Source organism: Acanthochromis polyacanthus, chromosome 6, assembly GCF_021347895.1.
Source record: "Acanthochromis polyacanthus isolate Apoly-LR-REF ecotype Palm Island chromosome 6, KAUST_Apoly_ChrSc, whole genome shotgun sequence".
Lineage (NCBI taxonomy): Eukaryota > Metazoa > Chordata > Actinopteri > Pomacentridae > Acanthochromis > Acanthochromis polyacanthus.
The window spans coordinates 18,129,204-18,149,169 of NC_067118.1; the positions used below are offsets into that span (position 1 = coordinate 18,129,204).

General features: G+C 48.2%; 1 protein-coding gene across 1 annotated transcript in view; it reads left to right on the forward strand.

The window, feature by feature from the left end:
* The window catches only part of agrn (agrin), a 331,672-nt gene that overhangs the window by 285,310 nt on the left and 26,396 nt on the right, over positions 1 to 19,966 (forward strand). The window contains 8 exon segments of the mRNA XM_051950218.1: positions 670 to 797; positions 5,374 to 5,488; positions 7,068 to 7,187; positions 7,382 to 7,789; positions 9,897 to 10,089; positions 18,948 to 19,119; positions 19,121 to 19,164; positions 19,706 to 19,936. Coding sequence (XP_051806178.1) covers positions 670 to 797; positions 5,374 to 5,488; positions 7,068 to 7,187; positions 7,382 to 7,789; positions 9,897 to 10,089; positions 18,948 to 19,119; positions 19,121 to 19,164; positions 19,706 to 19,936 — 1,411 coding nt within the window.

Below are 19,966 nucleotides of genomic sequence, written 5' to 3' on the forward strand. Positions count from 1 at the left end.
CACACACACACACACACACACACACACACACACACACACACACACACACACACACACAGAGTCAAAAATCCCCTCGACTTTGAGCTTTATTTCAAGCCTCTCCTCTCTGGCAGCAGTGTGAAGAAACCGTATAGGGAGTTGATAGATGCTGGACAACATAACCCCCAAGGTCGCACAGGGAGGCTCTGTGTTTGCTGAAGAAGGCACTTTTCAGAGTGCCTGTGGGCTGTTTCCTCCGTAGCGTATGTGTTGTGGGGGGGGTTTTGTGTGTATTTGTGTGTCAGTCTAACTTGTTGTCTTTTTACCCAGCCCACCATGCCACGGTCAGCTTTTGGGACGAGTCTCCGTCTGGTAAAACTGGCCCATTTTTCCAAATTCCCTTCAGTCCTTCCCCTTTTTCTGTTCCTTCCTTTCTTCTCTCATATTTCACAGTCCACCTTTTCCACCACCACAACTTCCAAACTCCAGCCCCTTTCAAACCCCCACGCAGTCAGCAACACACTCACTAACCTGACCTTGTCAAACACACACGATCCATCACTAACACCAAACTGGCACAATCCCAAAACGAGCACTGTGTGACGGCAGCGGGAACTGAGCGGTAGAAGACAGAAGGGTTGAGCTGTGCCGTTTCCCTCTCACATCTTCTTCCCTTTTCTTTTCTTCCAGCCACCATGAAGTTCAGCGGTTTCCTGCATCTGGACCAGGTGGAGGGCCAGGAGATTTTCTACACACCAGAGATGGAGGACCCGAAGTCAGAGCTGTTTGGAGAGACAGCCCGCAGCATAGAGAGCGCTGTGAGTTCTACCTTTATATGAAAAATATCATTGAATCAGTCAAGGCAGCATGATTCTCCTGGACAGTATATTTCAGCATTGATTTCTGCTGACAGTCTTTGCCTTCTGAACCCAAAAACACACTGCCAGGTTTGAAGGCATGTTATCTTTTAGAAATTTTCCAAAATGACACTGTTTATCAGGGACAGAAACTGGTAAAACAGCTCAGAACCATGGTGTTCTTCAAAATGACGCATTCTACAAAATTGACCAAATACAGATAATTTGCGCTAACCAGATTCTTCAAAAAATACATAAATAAATCTGTGCTTATTGGCTGAACTTTGAAGCAGTTAGTGGTTTTGCTGCGACCAAGTTCTAAGACTTTGATTGTGGCTGAACTGGGCTCAACTGTTGAGCCGATGGAAAGAAATGTGAAAAGGTGAGTCGCAAATATTTCTGTTTTGTAGAGTTAACCGTTTTTTTCATTTGAAAAAATGTACTTGGTGATTTCAGGTGTTGTAAAATAATCAAAGACACTTTATTTGATCAGTTTTTTATTGGTTTGTGGCATTTTAACTGCCTCATACTGCACATAAGACATGTCTGAGTTCTCTCTACTTCTAGCCATTGCTGTGCTGTTTCCATAGAGGTGCAGGACTTTTTATTGCAGTATAAAATGAGCCCAGACTAAGTAAAAATGCGACACTCGCCAAAAACGGCCAGACGCTGCTTAGAGTTCAGAGAGGGTAAAGTTTCTAAAACCTGAAATCTTGTCTATATTAACAACGCATTTAAATGAGTGTGTAATGAGAAGGATGATGCTTGAGGCAAACACAGAATTGCTGCACTCTCTTTTAGACATTTTTAGCAAACAGCTGTCCACAAAAACCCTTCACAAATGCCCTGTGCTTAGTGGAGATCAAAACATAGCTAAACGTCGAGTGCATATTGATTCTTAAATTAGAAAGTGCCATATTCCGTGTATTCAGTTTGTTCTACTTTCGTCATGTGTCCCAAAAAAGTCAATTAATGCTGCATTACTGCAGCTGGCTCATCTGACAGTTGTGACTGTGTCCACTGTACATTTAGATAGTCTCGTTGCAAATTGGTGTTTTCCCATGAGGGTTCTTGTCAAGAGTGGAAAAGCTTTGGAAACAACATCCAAAGCATCATGACACAATAAAACTCTTCACCAACAGAGACAAATCAAATTCTTTCAGCTCCTTCAGGCAGGTTTCGGTGCACGTTTTTCAGACTTGACACCCCCGAAGCTGCTGAGTAATATTGTGCCACGCTGAGCTGAAGTGCTTTCTCTGGTCTGACATCTGATAGAAAAATAACAATGATAAAAAACATATTTGCTGGCTGCGGTCAGGGAGGAACATGCATCATATCAGAGGGAGACAGCATCGCCTGGCTGATATTTGATTTTTAATAAAAGGGGAATATTGGCAATCTGTTACATGAGGTAATCTGTAGAAAGGAATATGCAGAGTGATTGAATACCACTTTTTTTTTTTTTTTTTTTTTTTATCCAGGCACGTAGATCAAAAGAAAATAAGACTTTTCACACAGTCATGGTCCATTGTTGTTTCATTGCTTTGTAATAGTCATTTCACCTTTTTTTTATTTTTTTCAACAATATTTTTAAGTCAGTATTTACTTTTTCACAAAAATTAACTCCCTGGATCCTAAAACCCGACAGCAAGTTAAGGAAGGCTTGCTATATTTTAAAAATGACCACAAGCTTGAAAAACATCAGATTTTCAACTCATGTTACAGATAAGTCCTTGAACTACTCATCTGTATCTCATCCTCTTCATCCAGAAAAGTTAAGCAAGAGTAAGCTTAAAATTGTGCTATTTAAAATACTTTATTTTACATACCTCATTTAAAAGGTGCAAAGTATAAACCGTTTGTTCTATCCACATTCTATGAAAAAGAGCAAATTCTGCCCTACTTGGAGTAACCTTGAAGCCATTGGTGACTCAGACAGTCACATGACAAAAATTCAAGAACTATTTGGCTGAACTGTAGGCTGTGTTTACACAGGACAGAGAGGAGCATCAGATTGCACATTAAGTATTTGAATATCTAGAGTATATGGAGCCACTATTTTTTCCAGGATTAGCAATACACATGGACACTTGGAAAAATGTTTTGCATGTTGATTCCAGTTTTTTTATAGAATAAATAATGAAATGAATAAAATTCTCTGAGATGTATGGCTTGAAACTGTGCCATATTGCACAGAAGACATTTCTAAGTTTTGGCTGGTTCTAGGTACGGGTGTTCTGTTTCCGTAGAGGTGCAGGACTTTATAATGAAGTGAAAAAATGAACTCACAGTAAAGAGTAAAAATGGAGCAAATAAACTGCTTGGGGTTCAGAGGGTTAGCTTTGAAATAAGAATTCGGATGATGTCAAGACTAAAACAATCCTGATAGATGTACTGCTGTTTGATTAAGAATTCAAAGAATTAGGGCTGAGTTTGCACGGAGAGAAACTGTTTAAGCTTAATAAGACAACCATAAAATAGCTAACGGCTCTCTGCGGACTTGTACAAAGACTAATTTGTCGATTGCTTGCCAAACACTCCACATTCGCAAGCAGCTTCTCATGTGAGATTAATTAAGACTTTTCAGCTATTTGAAAAATCAAGCCCTTCTTCTGGATACGAGGCTCCTAAGTTTGGATGGCCATGATGCCAGTTTGCTGTTAGCAAGCCAAAGCCCGGTCAGGCACAGAGCCTGTGCAGTAATCACAGCTTGGCTCTTGTGGTTTACCCTGGTTGAGGTTCTCCGCTGTCCGTTTTCTCAGATCTTTGAACAAATGTCTCTGTTGTCAAGCCAGGGCCTCACTCCTCTAACGAAATGGGAACTTGTGTGTGTTTGCCGACACAGTGCACGTGTACCAGCTGTTGAATCAGTGTCACCAGCTCCCACTGGGACCTAATCTGCTACCTTACAGCGATTTGTGTGTGCATGTGTGCTCGTTAGTGCTCTCAGCCTGTGTGTCTCTGAAGCCTGGTGTGCCACTTGACAGCAAGCACCCCTTCTTCATCTTCCAGCACACCCTCTGAGCACATACATGCAGCCACAGACACCAAAGCACCTCCACAGATATACCGCAGCAAAACAATCAAGCTACGGGACATTTCTTTGACACCGTGGCAACTTGTTATGATTAGTAGACAAATTAGGACATTCGAAAGAAAGCAGAGCGACGAAAAATCGGGAGGTTTCTAAGTCGGTGTGTCCGCTGTGATTTTCATCCCTAAGCCAGCTTTGGAGGATTTTATTTTTCTACTTTGCTGTCACACCTCAGCCCACAAATTAGACACATTCAGTTCATGAAGGAAACGGTCCCTAAATTCTGAAGCTTAACAAAGTCTACTGAGTCATTAGTCTCTCTGACCAAATCAGCAGCTTCGTTAGAGTCTGAGAACTCCTCTGTAGACAGAATGTGAAACACAGGCATTAAGGTTATGCAGCTGTTCAAAAGTTTGGGGTCACTTGGAAATGTTCTCATTTTTGAAAGAAAAACTTTTTTTTCAATGAAGATAGCATTAAATAAATCAGAAATACAGTCTAGACATTGTTAATGTGGTACATGACTATTCTCGCTATAAACAGCTGATTTTTAATAGAATATCTACACAGACGTACAGAGAAACATTTCCAGCAACCATCACTCCTGTGATCTAATGCTACATTGTGTTAGCTAATGGTGTTGAAAGGCTCACCGATGATTAGAAAACCCTTGTGCAATTATGTTAGCATGTGAATAAAAGTGTGAGTTGTATTGGAAAACGTGAAATTGTGTGGCTGACCCCAAACTTTTGAACAGTAGTGTATTTCTCCACAAGGGTTCACTCTGAATATGTCTCTTTTAAAGAAATGTCATTTTGTGAACAATGGTAGCTTTAGTAAAACGCCAGAGATGCAGATGTGGCTTGTGGAGGAGCACTCACTGGAAACAATAGAAGTGGCCACTCAGAGGATGCTGCGCTGAAGTGGGTTATCAGGCCCTGTCGCTCCAGTGATTTTAACCGGCAGCTGAAAAAGGACAATGTTGAGGATTTTCCTGTTGTCGCTTTTTGCTGATTGTGTGAATGCAATTAATCCTCCTCCACGTTGACAAGGACAGAATCACGGGGAAACACTGAGTTCTCATTAAAAAAAATGGCAAAATTTTAGGGTAAAATGTTGGCCCAGATTTGGGACTAAAGGCAACTTCAGTCTCACCACTGCAATATCACAGCTGGATTAAAACACACTTTAGTCTAGCCTCCTTACGGAGCTCTTCAGGCTGCAACAACATGCACTCGGCAGAAGCATCAGAAGCAAAGCCAATCAGAATGTCAGGGTAGCGCAGCATTTATCTCAGCTCCTCCTGAAAACTTGTCCATATAATTAATGCCACAGTAGCAGCTAAATGTCAGTTTATGCACCGACACCCAGTGGGTTTCTTCTCTGCACCCTGATTTGAGCAGCAGTCTTTCTTCCTTCTTCAGGAATTGGACTCGCTGCTATGATAGTGTGGAGCTCATTACCGCTTTCATTTATCATCTCTTCTCTCTCTCCCTTCATCAGCTCAACGAGTTGTTCAGGAAGTCGGAGGTGCACAAAGATTTTATGAGCGTTCGTGTCCGTAACCTCGCACCCAGCAACTCCATCCTGGCCTTTGTTGAGGCCCACTTCAAACCAGGTGAGAGATTTTTGATGAGAGCATATATATATATATATATATATATATATATTACTTGCTCTGTTTGTCTTTTAACAAGCAAGATGTGTCAAAGAATACCTAACAGATTTAAAAGAAACTGGGAAATAATTCAAGCCCTTGGCCAAAGAAGACCTACTTTTTTAATGCCGAATAAGCCACCGTATCACCTTTTAAAGTACATTTCATTTATCATTTATTACTTTCGGACTGCAAGTAAGGCAAATATGAATCCGTCCTAGTTTAATTAGTCCCACACAGATCAATTTCTTTAAAGTTTCAACAACTTTTTTTCTCTCTAAGTTCCAATCTTCACTAAATTCAACTTATTTTTAATATTCCACTTTCCAACTTCTAAGCTTGTGTAGATGTGGCCTGCTTCACAAAATTTGTTTTCAAAGCGGTTTCACAGTAGCAGTCTACTGGTGTCTGCACATAATCATCATGGAAACTTAAATATGAAGTAGGGGGCATAGACTCATTTAAATAACTTAGTGAAACTTTTGACAGTTGATCCGTTTGCAGGATTTCAGCCCAAAAATCATCTGAATGTAGGTTAAAAACTTAACTAAACATTTCCATTTTTAAAATATCGCATTTAGAGGATTGTGCATCCTTGGCATGTGCTGTCTGAGTGCTTTCTACTTATTTTTTATTTGGCTCATGATATTGTGAAGCACTGAATGTTTTATTTTAAATGTTCTGTTCAGTGCCAACTTAATCTTTTGCTTGCCTGTTTATTAATTTTTTTTTTTAAAGATAAAGCACTAGACCATGAGAAGGTTTTTTTCCTTTGATTAGACTTTCAGTGAAGTATTTTTTGTTCCTCAGAGCCAGGAGAAATAATTTCAGTGTTTGTGCCAGTGAGACTGTTGGCTTGTGCTCCTGAATGGTTAAAGTACAGTGTGTGACAATGAGAAAATTAGAAGTGTGCCCAACAAAATTCAGACGGGTACAGGAACCTGCTGGCCGCTGTTTTAGTATGCTGTCAATCACTGGACAACGAAAAGGGGATTGCTGCGGTTTTCCTAATTTCTTGAAGGTTTGTTTTCAGTGCTAAAACAGCTGTAAGCACAGTTCTGATTCATTTCCACCCGTTCTAAGTGCTGAATTTTCATCATTAGGCAAAGGTTTGTAAGAATACATATTTATCTCAAGATTACTGGGTTGATATCCCACAACTATTCATTTGCACTGCTTTTATACTAACCAAGCGCCAGCCTCCTCCTTCCCTTCCTCTTTTATGTTTTTCTATTTTTTACGAGTATCATTTAGCGTCCTTCATACCCTTCACATGGGGCGACGGGTGCAGTTATGAGGTGCTCCTCTATGGCCTGTAAACCAAACATCTGTGGCGAGTGTTATGAGAGCGATTCATCTGGAAAAAAAGCCGGACAAGCTATGGTTGGAGGACAAATGGTCCGTAGAGACGCTCCACCTGTCATCCACATGGCTGTCTGATATATCCATTGTGGCATTAAAGAAGCTTGAGCCCTGTATTTGCTTTGGAGTGCTCCTCTGAGGCTTTGCCCTGAGTGGCTTTACCTCTTGTTTGTTGTAGACACCAGCTACACCGTGGACGACATCGTTGGAGCCCTGCTGAAGCAGTTAAAGGCCTCCAAAGACACCAGCATCTCCGTGAAGAAGCCAGAGGACGAGAATATTCGCTTCACCAATTATGGTAATGCAGTGTGGACTTAACAGGAGTGTGTGGGGATTAATAAAAATGAAAGGGGGTTTTAAGTTATTCATGAGGTGATTTATCAAAGGTTTTATGGGTCTTGAATGGGAAATCTCAGGACCGCAGGCTCAACATACTTTAACGTCTCTTTTTCTTTTCCCGTTCTCCATTGTTTTCCACGACTCTGTTGACAGGAATGTCCACCATCCCCATCTTCACCACCACCACCATGACAACCACGGAGTCAGCCACCACCGCGGCCCTCTCCACCACCACCACCACCAGGCCTCCGCCAACCTCCCCTTACATCACCCGCCGCCCACCAGGCACCACCCGCAGGCCCTCCAGCAGTAGACGCACCACCACCACCTTGGCGCCGGTCACCACGCCACGCCCCGCCACCGCTGCCGCCGCCACCACCACCACCACGACCGTGCTGCCTCCAGCCACTACCATCGCTCACGTCAGAGGCAGAACTCACCACAAGCCCCAGAAGCCCTGCGAGTCCCACCCCTGCCTCCACGGGGGCACCTGCGAGGACGAGGACAACGACTTCAGCTGCAAGTGCCCCGCTGGCCGAGGAGGCTCTGTGTGTGAGAAGGGTGAGTCAGCCAGAATCTTTCCATTTCTTCATGCGTTGGGATAGCATTCTATTTGTTCTTATTCTTAAATCAAAAGTTTCAAAGTCTGGGCCCCCAGACTTACAAACAGAGGCTATGGTCCTTGATGCAGCGGTCATGGGTTTGAATCCAGCCCATGGCCATTTACTGCGTGTCATTTCCCCGTTCTTCTACCCACCTTTCCTGTCTCCACTGTCCTATATAATACAGGCAAAAAGTTTCAAAGTCTGAGCTTATTTGAAAAACTCATCTAAGAAAATGAGCTGGAACAAACTTTACCTGTAATTTGGCATTGCTCTGATTAGCAATTTCAAAGAGTTTTTTTTTTTCACCAAAGGCTAACATTTACAGAGATTTTGCAGCACCAAGGGGAGTTTTAGACACTCCATTTTGCATTGTGCCAATCATGCCTTTTAAGCTGTTCTATAATCACTGCTAACCACGTCCTCAAGTGCTTTAATGTGTTAATAAAGCAGGAGAGACACACTATTAGAATAAAAAGCTTAAATATATAATTTAATATAATATAATATCATCTAATAGTAAATAAAACTTAGAGGAAAAATGAAATCTATTTATTCTGTCATGCGTTAGTTTTGTGTAATTGTGGTTAGTGCAATGTGATACCGTTAGTGGCAGCAAGGTTTATGACTTTTCATCCTTGCTGTAATATATATATATATGTGCAAATTAAATGCAATTAATTTACATGTATATATGTAAATTAAAGTGGGCACAGATATGGATTAATTGGGCCATATAGCGCATACCACAGAAGCGAGTACGACTCTAATCAGAATCAACTGGAGTCACAATAGAAGACATTTGGGATATTTTACAGAGAAAGGTACAACAGCACAACCCCTCCAGCAAAGAGCAGCTGAAAAAAAACATCTGTAAAGAATGAAAGAACATCTAAAACCTGGTGCCCTCCATATCTTTAAAATAAAGGCATGCATATGAAATACTGAACAAATAAAAGATTTGAATCTCAGTAATATCTTTTGTTGCATTGACTTCCTACTGGGGGTCTGTTTTTAATATAACATATGAAAGCTGTTTTTAATTTAAAATCACAGCAAATATTCTAATGTTCTTCTTACAAATAATGCAATGACTGAGTGATAAGGTGTGAGGTTGTTGGAGCACAGGGGTGTTCTCACTTCTGTTGTGTTCTGTGAAGCTCAGTGAGTTAACGCCAACAGAAGCGCAGGACAGAGTGTCGGGTTTATTTTGGATTTCTTAAAAACTTGACAACAAAGAGTTGAGGTTGAGTCAGATACAACATCCGTCCTTGGTGGCTGCACTTCAGACTCATCTCAAGTGATTCAAACAGGTTCAGCATGTCAGAAATGAGCAACCACTGAGCCGTTCCCCAAAGAATCCAATCAGCACCACAGAGAAAATCATGAATCGAGAAGAACTTCTTGAGCAGCACAAGTCTTTTGTGTCTTCCCTCTTACCCTACTTTGGGATATTCGGGAGTGGAGGAGCAACCTCACGCAGCTGTATCTTATTGACACTAATTGCTTTGATGGGGATTAGCTGGTTAGAATCAGTGTGTGTCTTCGAGTTAGAATGGCTAAATGAAATGAAATGAAATCATGCACACACTCACACACACACAAACTGCATGTGAGCCTCCTTCAGATCAATCAAGTCATTAGAAAAGAGGGAGCTCATCAGCTGCCATTCTCCTCAGGGAGATGGACAGAAAGACAGATGGAAAGAGAGAAGAGGAGCCCGGGAGAGAAAATGGATGATAATAATCATAATTGTAGAGGGAAAAAAAACAAAGGTTCGTGTGTGTGAAAGTGAGAGAGAGAGAGAGAGAGAGGGTACATGAATGTGTATGACTTGAGAGTGGGTGAAAAACTCCAGTCCTCCTCTTTCTCAGCCTTCTCCTTTTGATAAACTCATCAAGCATTCTGAAAAAAAAAAAAAAAACCTCCTAAAATAAACTGATAGAAAGGCTTGTTTTTCCATCAAGAGCCAGTGACACACCACCATCGCTCACACTTAATTATGCACATTAAAAAAGCAAATCACATAGTAATGACGGGATTGGCTTGTCTTCATTCTTCCACAGTGATCAAGTACTTCATCCCATCGTTTGGAGGCCAGTCGTACTTGGCCTTCCAAACCATGAGCGCGTACCACACAGTCCGCATTGCCATGGAGTTCAGAGCCTCTGAGATGACCGGCGTCCTACTCTACAACGGCCAGGACGGCAAGAAGGACTTCATCTCTCTGGCTTTGGTCAACGGCAGGATGGAGCTCAAGTGAGTGTCGGCTGGTTTAAGAAGCACGGCGACCTTGTCAGCTATCGATTCTGCTGCTCTTGTTTGATTGAATTTTATGGATGCTTTTATCCTTCCAATCCGTCCTTCCCAATGATGAAACTTTAATGATCCCTATGAGGAAACGGGGTCTTGCAGCAGCAGCAGCTGACGGAGGATGTAAATAGGAATAAAACAGGAACGCAGCACTGAAGATAATGAGGCAAATAATTACAGCGAGTAAACATGTTGAAAAGAGCCGTGCCAGAAAATAAGCAGATACAGAAGCTTCATGACAGATTTGAAGGGTACGGCTATAAAGGCTTTTTAAAATATGTTCAAATTTGCAAATAAGCTGTTCACATTATCGCATTTACAGGTGGTGGGAGCATATGCACGGAAATGTGTGCAAGTTGTCTAAAATGGGCATTTTGTTATTTTTAATCACATATGTACAAATTTCAGGCTGGATTAAGAAACATGCTGTTTGTATTTACAGATGAGATCTTTGCCAAAAATGGCAAATAGATGCTTTGAACTGTACATACACTGTGCAGTGAAGATAAAATTATATCATATGTTGATTTAACATCCCTAGAATTCATCCAGCGCTCCGACACTACAACCTTGAAAATATAATTTATGTACTTATTTTCTTCAGACTCAAATCCTGTAATTCCCCTTTTTCTGCCATAAACCAGTAGTCAGTCTCTCAGTTTTAATAGGTTCAGAATGCAGCAGCTCTGCTTTGTATTTTCTTTGTAGCCAAAATCACCGATATTCCCTACATTGGTTTCCTGTTTGTTATAGAAGTAATCTTTAGATTTTATTGATCACTTTCACAGTATTTCTGGGTCTGCCTCTAGCCACATAGCAGAAATATTGGCCCCATGTTCAATGCAATTCAATTTTCTTTATATAGTCCCAATTGCAATTCAGGTTGTCTCAAGACACTTTACAGAAACCAAATGGCCCCAGAGTAAGTCCTAAGGTGGCAGTGGCAAGAAAAAGCTACCTTGTAATGAGAAGAAACCTCATGTGGGAAGACTGATGGTACCAAGAAAACACATAACACACAATTGGCATAAATGCATGATATGAGAAACATAGAACATGAACACAGAGTGACAGTGATATACAGAACAAGCCAACATTGAAACGGATTCATAAATTTACTGTTATGGTGTAAGGCTCTGGCATTAAATATGCTACATATATAGCTGGTGGTAAAATGCAAACAGTCTGTAGACGAGCATATCAAGTATAGTGAGGGTGATGCAGAGTAGATTGGTGGAAATGAGCAGCTGGAAGCAGTGGGCTGGAGGAAAGACAACAGCAGCATCCCACAGTGGACATGATGGAGACTTAAACTAGTTGGTGGGACAGCAACCACAGATCAGAAACATCCAGCTCTGAGACCAGGGACAGTCAGAGAAAGGACACAGGGGGAAAAAAGATGCAATAATGGTATATATAGTGAATGCATAGGTAATGAGAGAACAAATAAGAGCCAGCTTACGGCCTTCGCTCCTCAGGTGTGACCTCTCGTGCTGTTTCAAGGTGGATTCTTAAATTGAAAGGGGCCCTCAGCTTTAGAACATCCAGCCTGAGGGGACAAGGCTCGCAGAATCAGTGACTTCTTTTAAATCACTTCTTCAAACCCATTTATATAGACTTGTTTTTTGTGATGCCTTCTTTTGGTGCTTTGTTATGGTTTATTCCAATTAGTCTCTTAGCTGTATCCATTTATATTGACATTTTGCATGTTTGTGTCTGTTGTCGTCTTATTTTAGCCGTGTCTTAGTTTTGCCGTGCTGTTGCTGTACGGCCTTCTGGCTATCCTGCTGCTGCTCTCTCTGTTGAAGCCTTTTGTAAACTCTGTTTAGGTGCTGCATTAATTCATATTATTATCATTAGAACAGATGTATAGAACTAGAATGTCTCAGTGCTGTCATACAACGAGCGAGTTGGACCCGAGCAGAGAACCACGTCTCCAAGACCAGAGGAGATGTAAAGGATTTATTGGAGGGGATGAATAATGGTGGGTGGGAAAAGCCAGGGAGCAGAAGCAGGGGGGTTCCAGGCAGGAGTGAGGCTCCAGGCAGGAGTGGGGGTCCAGGCAGGAGTGGGGGTCCAGGCAGGAGTGGGGTATCCAGGCAGGAGCGGGGGGTCCAGGCAGGAGTGGAGGATCCAGGCAGGAGTGGGGAATCCAGGCAGGAGTGGGGAATCCAGGCAGGAGTGAGGGATCCAGGCAGGAGTGAGGGATCCAGGCAGGAGTGGGGGGTCCAGGCAGGCGTAACTGGTGAAGGTTTGTTGGGGAAGCCGGAGGGGAAGGAGGATGGCGTGGGATCCCGGACAGCTGATCTGAGGGAGGCAGGAGAAAGCAAGGTCAGAAGTTGGCAGAAACTTAACAAAACCGATCATGAAGGGGGCTAGAGAGCAAACCGAACTGCGTGGTTCTTGTTTAACGCTCTGGCAGGGAGTGGAAGGCTGAGCCGGTCTTTATTGCAGGGGTGAGTCGTTAGTGAATGATCGTCAGCTGTCCGGGAGCCGTGCAGGTAGTTGATTGCCTGAGTGGAGTCAGCTGAGGAGCTAGACTCCACTCAGGCACCGAGCTGTAGGGGAAAGACAGGGCAGAAGAGCGGATGGGAGACAAACAGACAGAGACAGACAGGACAGAGGAGCGGATTGTGACAGTACCCCCCCCTCAACGGGCGCCTCCCGGCGCCCCATGGACCCAACCAAACCCACCGGGGCAAACAAGGAGCAGACAGAGACACGCATACAAACAGGGACCAGACCGAGCGGAAGGAACCAAAAAAGGACAGGAAGAGCAGAAAAACGACAGGAGGGATGGGAGGGAGGGAAAGACGGGGGGACGGGAGGGACAGGAAGGAGAGAAACGAGAGAGGGACTGAAGGAAACTCAAGGCTGGGACTGGACCTGGCACAACTGGACTGGGAGAGGAAATGAACATGGACAGGACTAAAGACTAGACTGAGGACAGGACTGAACTGAACTGAGGGCAGGACTGGCCTGGACTGAGTTGAGCGAAGGAAAGGACTGGACTGGACTGAGCTGAGCGAAGGAAAGGACTGGACTGGACTGAGCTGAGCGAAGGAAAGGACTGGACTGGACTGAGCTGAGCGAAGGAAAGGACTGGACTGGACTGAGCTGAGCGAAGGAAAGGACTGGGCTGGACTGAGCTGAGCGAAGGAAAGGACTGGACTGGACTGAGCTGGACAGAGACTGAGCTGATCGAAGCTGAGGACTGGACCGGACTGAACTGAGAACAGGGCAGGACAGGGACTGGACCGGACTGAACTGAGAACAGGGCAGGACGGGGACTAGACCGGACTGAACTGAGAACAGGGCAGGCCGGGGATGGACAGGGCGGAGGGTCCGCTCCGGAGGACGGACCGTAGGCTGGACAGGCCGGGGATGGACAGGGCGGAGGGTCCTCTCCGGAGGACGGACCGTAGGCTGGACAGGCCGGGGATGGACAGGGCGGAGGGTCCTCTCCGGAGGACGGACCGTGGGTCGGACTGGCTGAGGATGAGTGGGCCGATGAGTCCGTTCCGGTCGGCGGAGGGTCCGTTCCGGCGGGCGGACCGTGGGCCGGACTGGCTGGGGATGAGTAGGCCTGAGGGTCCGTTCCGATGGGCGGAGGGTCCGTTCCGGCGGACGGACCGTGGGTCGGACTGACTGGGGATGAGTAGGCCTGAGGGTCCGTTCCGATGGGCGGAGGATCCGTTCCGGCGGACGGACCGTGGGTCGGACTGGCTGGGGATGAGTAGGCCTGAGGGTCCGTTCCGATGGGCGGAGGATCCGTTCCGGCGGACGGACCGTGGGCCGGACTGGCTGGGGATGAGTAGGCCTGAGGGTCCGTTCCGATGGGCGGAGGATCCGTTCCGGCGGACGGACCGTGGGCCGGACTGGCCGGGGATGGGCAGGACGGAGAGTCCGTTCCGGTGGACGGCCTGGGGGTCGGACTGGACGTGGACGGGCAGGGCAGAGAGTCCGTTCCGGTGGACGGCCTGGTCGAGGCTGGGCAAGCCGGTGGGTCCGTCTTGGGGAACGGCCCGAAAGCGGGACGGTTTGAGAAAGGTCAGGGCGGAGGGCATGCTTCAGAGGGGGCCTGGAGGCGGGGCCGGCCAAAGCCGGACTCGCCGGAGGGTCCTCCTCCGAGGACGGCCCGGGGTCCGGACAGACAGGCGGGGCCGCTCCGGCGGGCGGCCCGGGGGCCGGACAGGGCAGAGGGACCGCTCCGGCGGGCGGCCCGGGGGCCGGACAGGGCAGAGGGACCGCTCCGGCGGGCGGCCCGGGGGCCGGACAGGGCAGAGGGACCGCTCCGGCGGGCGGCCCGGGGGCCGGACAGGGCAGAGGGACCGCTCCGGCGGGCGGCCCGGGGGCCGGACAGGGCAGAGGGACCGCTCCGGCGGGCGGCCCGGGGGCCGGACAGGGCAGAGGGACCGCTCCGGCGGGCGGCCCGGGGGCCGGACAGGGCAGAGGGACCGCTCCGGCGGGCGGCCGGGGGCCGGACAAACAACTGGGTTGGAGGTGGGTCCTCCGGGGGCGGAGCAGGATGGGAAGCGCAAGGCCTCTTCATGGACTTGGGGAAGGCTCCAGGGAGCGGAGGCGGGGCGTCGACGGCCTCCTCGGGGAGCGGAGGCGGGGCAGGATCCAGGGCCCCTCCGGGGGCGGCGCAGGATCCAGGGGCCCCTCCGGGGGCGGCGCAGGATCCAGGGGCCCCTCCGGGGGCGGCGCAGAAGGGAAGGCACGGAGCCTCCTAAGGGGCTCAGGAATGGCCTTATGCCCGTCTAAGGCCGCTGAGGTCGCGGGGACCGGAGGCGGGGCGTCGTCGACCTCCGCGGGACCGGAGGCGGGGCGTCGTCGACCTCCGCGGGGACCGGAGGCGGGGCGTCGTCGACCTCCGCGGGGACCGGAGGCGGGGCGTCGTCGACCTCCGCGGGGACCGGAGGCGGGGCGTCGTCGACCTCCGCGGGGACCGGAGGCGGGGCGTCGTCGACCTCCGCGGGGACCGGAGGCGGGGCGTCGTCGACCTCCGCGGGGACCGGAGGCGGGGCGTCGTCGACCTCCGCGGGGACCGGAGGCGGGGCGTCGTCGACCTCCGCGGGGACCGGAGGCGGGGCGTCGTCGACCTCCGCGGGGACCGGAGGCGGGGCGTCGTCGACCTCCGCGGGGACCGGAGGCGGGGCGTCGTCGACCTCCGCGGGGACCGGAGGCGGGGCGTCGTCGACCCCCGCGGGAACAGGAGGCGGGGCGTCGTCGACCCCCGCGGAACAGGAGGGCGGGGCGTCGTCGACCCCCGCGGAAACAGGAGGCGGGGCGTCGTCGACCCCCGCGGAAACAGGAGGCGGGGCGTCGTCGACCCCCGCGGAAACAGGAGGCGGGGCGTCGTCGACCCCCGCGGAAACAGGAGGCGGGGCGTCGTCGACCCCCGCGGAAACAGGAGGCGGGGCGTCGTCGACCCCCGCGGAAACAGGAGGCGGGGCGTCGTCGACCCCCGCGGAAACAGGAGGCGGGGCGTCGTCGACCTCCGCGGAAACAGGAGGCGGGGCGTCGTCGACCTCCGCGGAAACAGGAGGCGGGGCGTCGTCGACCTCCGCGGAAACAGGAGGCGGGGCGTCGTCGACCTCCGCGGAAACAGGAGGCGGGGCGTCGTCGACCTCCGCGGAAACAGGAGGCGGGGCGTCGTCGACCTCCGCGGAAACAGGAGGCGGGGCGTCGTCGACCTCCGCGGAAACAGGAGGCGGGGCGTCGTCGACCTCCGCGGAAACAGGAGGCGGGGCGCCACGATGCCTCCTGGCCTCACGTCTTCGACGGCCCGGCCGCTTGGCAGGTGGTTCTATGGACGGCAGGGAGACAGGGCCCGGTTGGCTGCTTGGGGAGCCAGTAGGCGGCTCGCTCAGAGGAGCACTCAGGAAGTCACAGATGTAAGCAGGTAAGTGGTTGGCTAATCCGGGTCGCTGGCCTGCTAGCTTGCGGCCCAGGGTTATGGTTGCGTCTTGGGGATCCTCCCTCCACTTCTCCCACAACTCGTATAACGTGTTGAAATAAACGCTGTGCTCATCGCAGGAGGAGAAGATGTCCCAAGGCGTGTCTAGGGGTTGGGTCTGATTGAGAGGAACGGAGGTCCGGTTCTGGAGAGCAGAGGTCGGGGTCGGGGTCCGGTTCTGGGGAGCCGAGGTCAGGAGGATGGACGACATGTGGACAACGGGTGGGGGGTCAGAGAGGGGCGGTGATGGGGCAAGATCGCGGGAGCCACGGCACCTCCTGGTATGGTGTCCTAGGCAGCCAGGTCGTTCAATGACCGGCTCCACGATTGGCGGGGACTGGGTGTCTCCTCTCCGGGGAACATGCTGCTTCCTAGATGGTGGTTTGAGAGCTAGTCGGGTTCCCCAGAAGGGAGAGGAGGTGTCGTCGGTTAGGGTCTGGGTGTTGGCTGGGCCTGGGGCTGGTGGGGGGGAAGATGGCGCGGGTTGGGCTGCAGATGAGGAAACTTGAGTGAGCAGGGCGATGTTTTGGTTCAATTGTGCCTTAGTGGCGGCAACATCCTGAAAGGCTTGGTTGTATTGAACCAACAGGGCAGGGTCGGGGGCTACCTGGGATACCTGGCCAGTTAAAACAGTGAGTTTACTGAGTATCTTCTGGTACTTGACCGTGAGCTGACGAAAGGTTTGGTGGACTTGCCTGATGTCGGGTGGAGTGAGCCAGTCCGGCTTTGACAGCGAGTTCTCCGGGTCCATGTCTGGCCAGAGCGTTCTGTCATACAACGAGCGAGTTGGACCCGAGCAGAGAACCACGTCTCCAAGACCAGAGGAGATGTAAAGGATTTATTGGAGGGGATGAATAATGGTGGGTGGGAAAAGCCAGGGAGCAGAAGCAGGGGGGTTCCAGGCAGGAGTGAGGCTCCAGGCAGGAGTGGGGGTCCAGGCAGGAGTGGGGTATCCAGGCAGGAGCGGGGGGTCCAGGCAGGAGTGGAGGATCCAGGCAGGAGTGGGGAATCCAGGCAGGAGTGAGGGATCCAGGCAGGAGTGAGGGATCCAGGCAGGAGTGGGGGGTCCAGGCAGGCGTAACTGGTGAAGGTTTGTTGGGGAAGCCGGAGGGGAAGGAGGATGGCGTGGGATCCCGGACAGCTGATCTGAGGGAGGCAGGAGAAAGCAAGGTCAGAAGTTGGCAGAAACTTAACAAAACCGATCATGAAGGGGGCTAGAGAGCAAACCGAACTGCGTGGTTCTTGTTTAACGCTCTGGCAGGGAGTGGAAGGCTGAGCCGGTCTTTATTGCAGGGGTGAGTCGTTAGTGAATGATCGTCAGCTGTCCGGGAGCCGTGCAGGTAGTTGATTGCCTGAGTGGAGTCAGCTGAGGAGCTAGACTCCACTCAGGCACCGAGCTGTAGGGGAAAGACAGGGCAGAAGAGCGGATGGGAGACAAACAGACAGAGACAGACAGGACAGAGGAGCGGATTGTGACAAGTGCACATTGATGAAAATCACCTTATTTTTTTTAGTATATTCAGTTTTAATCTGAATTTGGTGTTTCACATTAAGGTCATGAGTGTTACCATGTGGTGGAGAGTTTCTGTGTTTTTTTTATGTTTTGGGCTAGACTGGTGTGTCCAGTGTGTGTAATTTATGATTGTTTGAGTACCTATTTAAAAGCAATTGAAGGGACTAATGAAGACCAATTTAAAAAAAAAAAAAAAAGATAAATTGGGTGAAACTCCAAAAATGTAGCATCCCACATCTCCCATAATGTAACTCACTAATGTTACTGCCAGACCTTTCCTGCCCACATCTGTTACCTATCAGTTAGTCATGTAGAGGTTGACTTTAAGTTAGGCCAAGTATCACTTGTCATGTTCAGGACATTGATTTTGACATGTAAAGTTGGTGTTGTAGTGTCCATTATAGACATATAGAAAGATACAAATGATATGTTTTCTAATAATTATCAAACAGTTTTAGACTGAGGCTGACAGTATCTTTCAGAAAGGCTATTAAAATGATTCAGGTTTGCTGCCAGAATCCTGCAGAAACTCCAAGTATTCATCTGTTCTCCCAGAGTGGAATTTTAAAAAGACAGTGTCTTCAGAAGAGACGAGAATGGACTAATTAGAGATTCTGCACCACATCTGTTTGTACCTATTATTTCAAACTTCATCTTCTTTTTTGATCTTTTGGGTCTCATATTTCACTCTGACCCTTCAAAGTACTTTCAGTTTCACCCAACCTGGCCAGGTTAGATTTCTCTATTCAGAGTGAAATCAATAGCAAACTAAAGGAGCTCATTAGTCACTTGTGCTTTCAAATACAGCTCTGCCTCAATTCCACAAATACAGCTGTGAGATTACCACCCACAGCCCTGCAAATCCAAGACATGGGGAGAAGAACTAATTATTTGTGGCAGATAATTGCTCTCAGGTTGTGCTAATGCTAGCATATGTGTGGGTGCACATACACTGCAGCTCCTTTCTGTGATGATATGGGCTTTTTCTCAACAAAACCTCATTAGATTAAGGGTTGAATTAAAATGAGGGCGTGAAAGACATTTTTTTAAATGAGTAACTGCTTCATTCCAGTCACATACTGGAGTTTGGAAGCCCAAATGGGAAGTCTTCTTCTTCTTCCTTTCATCCTTCTCTGTCATGTTGACAGTCTGAGCAGATTTCTTCTAGTCAGTTAGAGGCGCTCGATGGATAAGTATTTTTCCGAAAACAATCTCTGCAGGTGGTGCTGTAAACTGGTGTGAAGTGTTAAAACTACAGAGGAACAGAATGATTTTTAGATAAAGCGGACTGATGCTTCGTCTAACATGTTGTATATCAACTGTTCCCAGGTTTAACACAGGTTCAGGCACAGGTACACTTGGTCAGCAAAGTTCAGGTGAGTCAGGGCCGCTGCATCAGCTGGTGGTGACTCGCAATCGCAGAAACGCCATGCTCAGCGTGGACAACGAACCACACATCGAGGGCGAGAGTCCCCGCGGCACAGACGGCCTCAACCTCGACAACCCACCTGTTCATTGGAGGAGTGCCTGAGGACATGGAGCAAGAGTAAGACCTTCTTCCTACACGTACAGTTACCACCATTATGATAATAGTCACTGCAGGAAATAAATTAGACAGAAAATGTTCTGCATGGAGCTTGCATGTTCTCTCTGTGACTCTGTTTTCCCCAAGTCAGCTGGGATAGACTCCAGCCCCCCTGCAACATTAATGAGGATTAAACGGTGATACACAATGGATATATAGAGAACTTGGAGAGGAAAAAATATTGAGCCTATTGATCCTGTTTTTGTATTGTGGCAAAGCACAGGTTCATTTACAAATGTACACCATTTCTATTTTTGGGAATTCTGTAATAAGTTTATCATCAATGCTATACAGTATTTAGCATTTTACTGTCAGTTCAGACTTATTAACCCTGTGAGTGTTTCTGGACATTTCTTTGCTTCTGTTACATTTTTACTCACCATAGGCTCATTATTTAAAAAAAAAGTGATTCATCATATTATAAATATTTTACTACTTACAATTTTCTTTCTTTCTTTCATTCTTTTTCTTTCTTTCTTTCTTTCTTTCTTTCTTTCTTTAGTGTAAGGGAAAGGACAGGGGTGGCCACAGGTCTGGTGGGCTGTATCCGCTTGCTGGATGTCAACAACCGGGTGCTGAACCTGCAGGAGACTGGTGGCGACAGTCTGTACGGCAGTGGAGTGGGTGAATGCGGTAACAACCCCTGCCAGCCAAATCCCTGCAAGAACGGTGCTGCGTGCCAGGTCAAGGAGGCTGAGATGTTCCACTGCAAGTGTAGCAAAGGATTCTGGGGTAAGATGCTGACAAAAGAAAGTTTCATGAC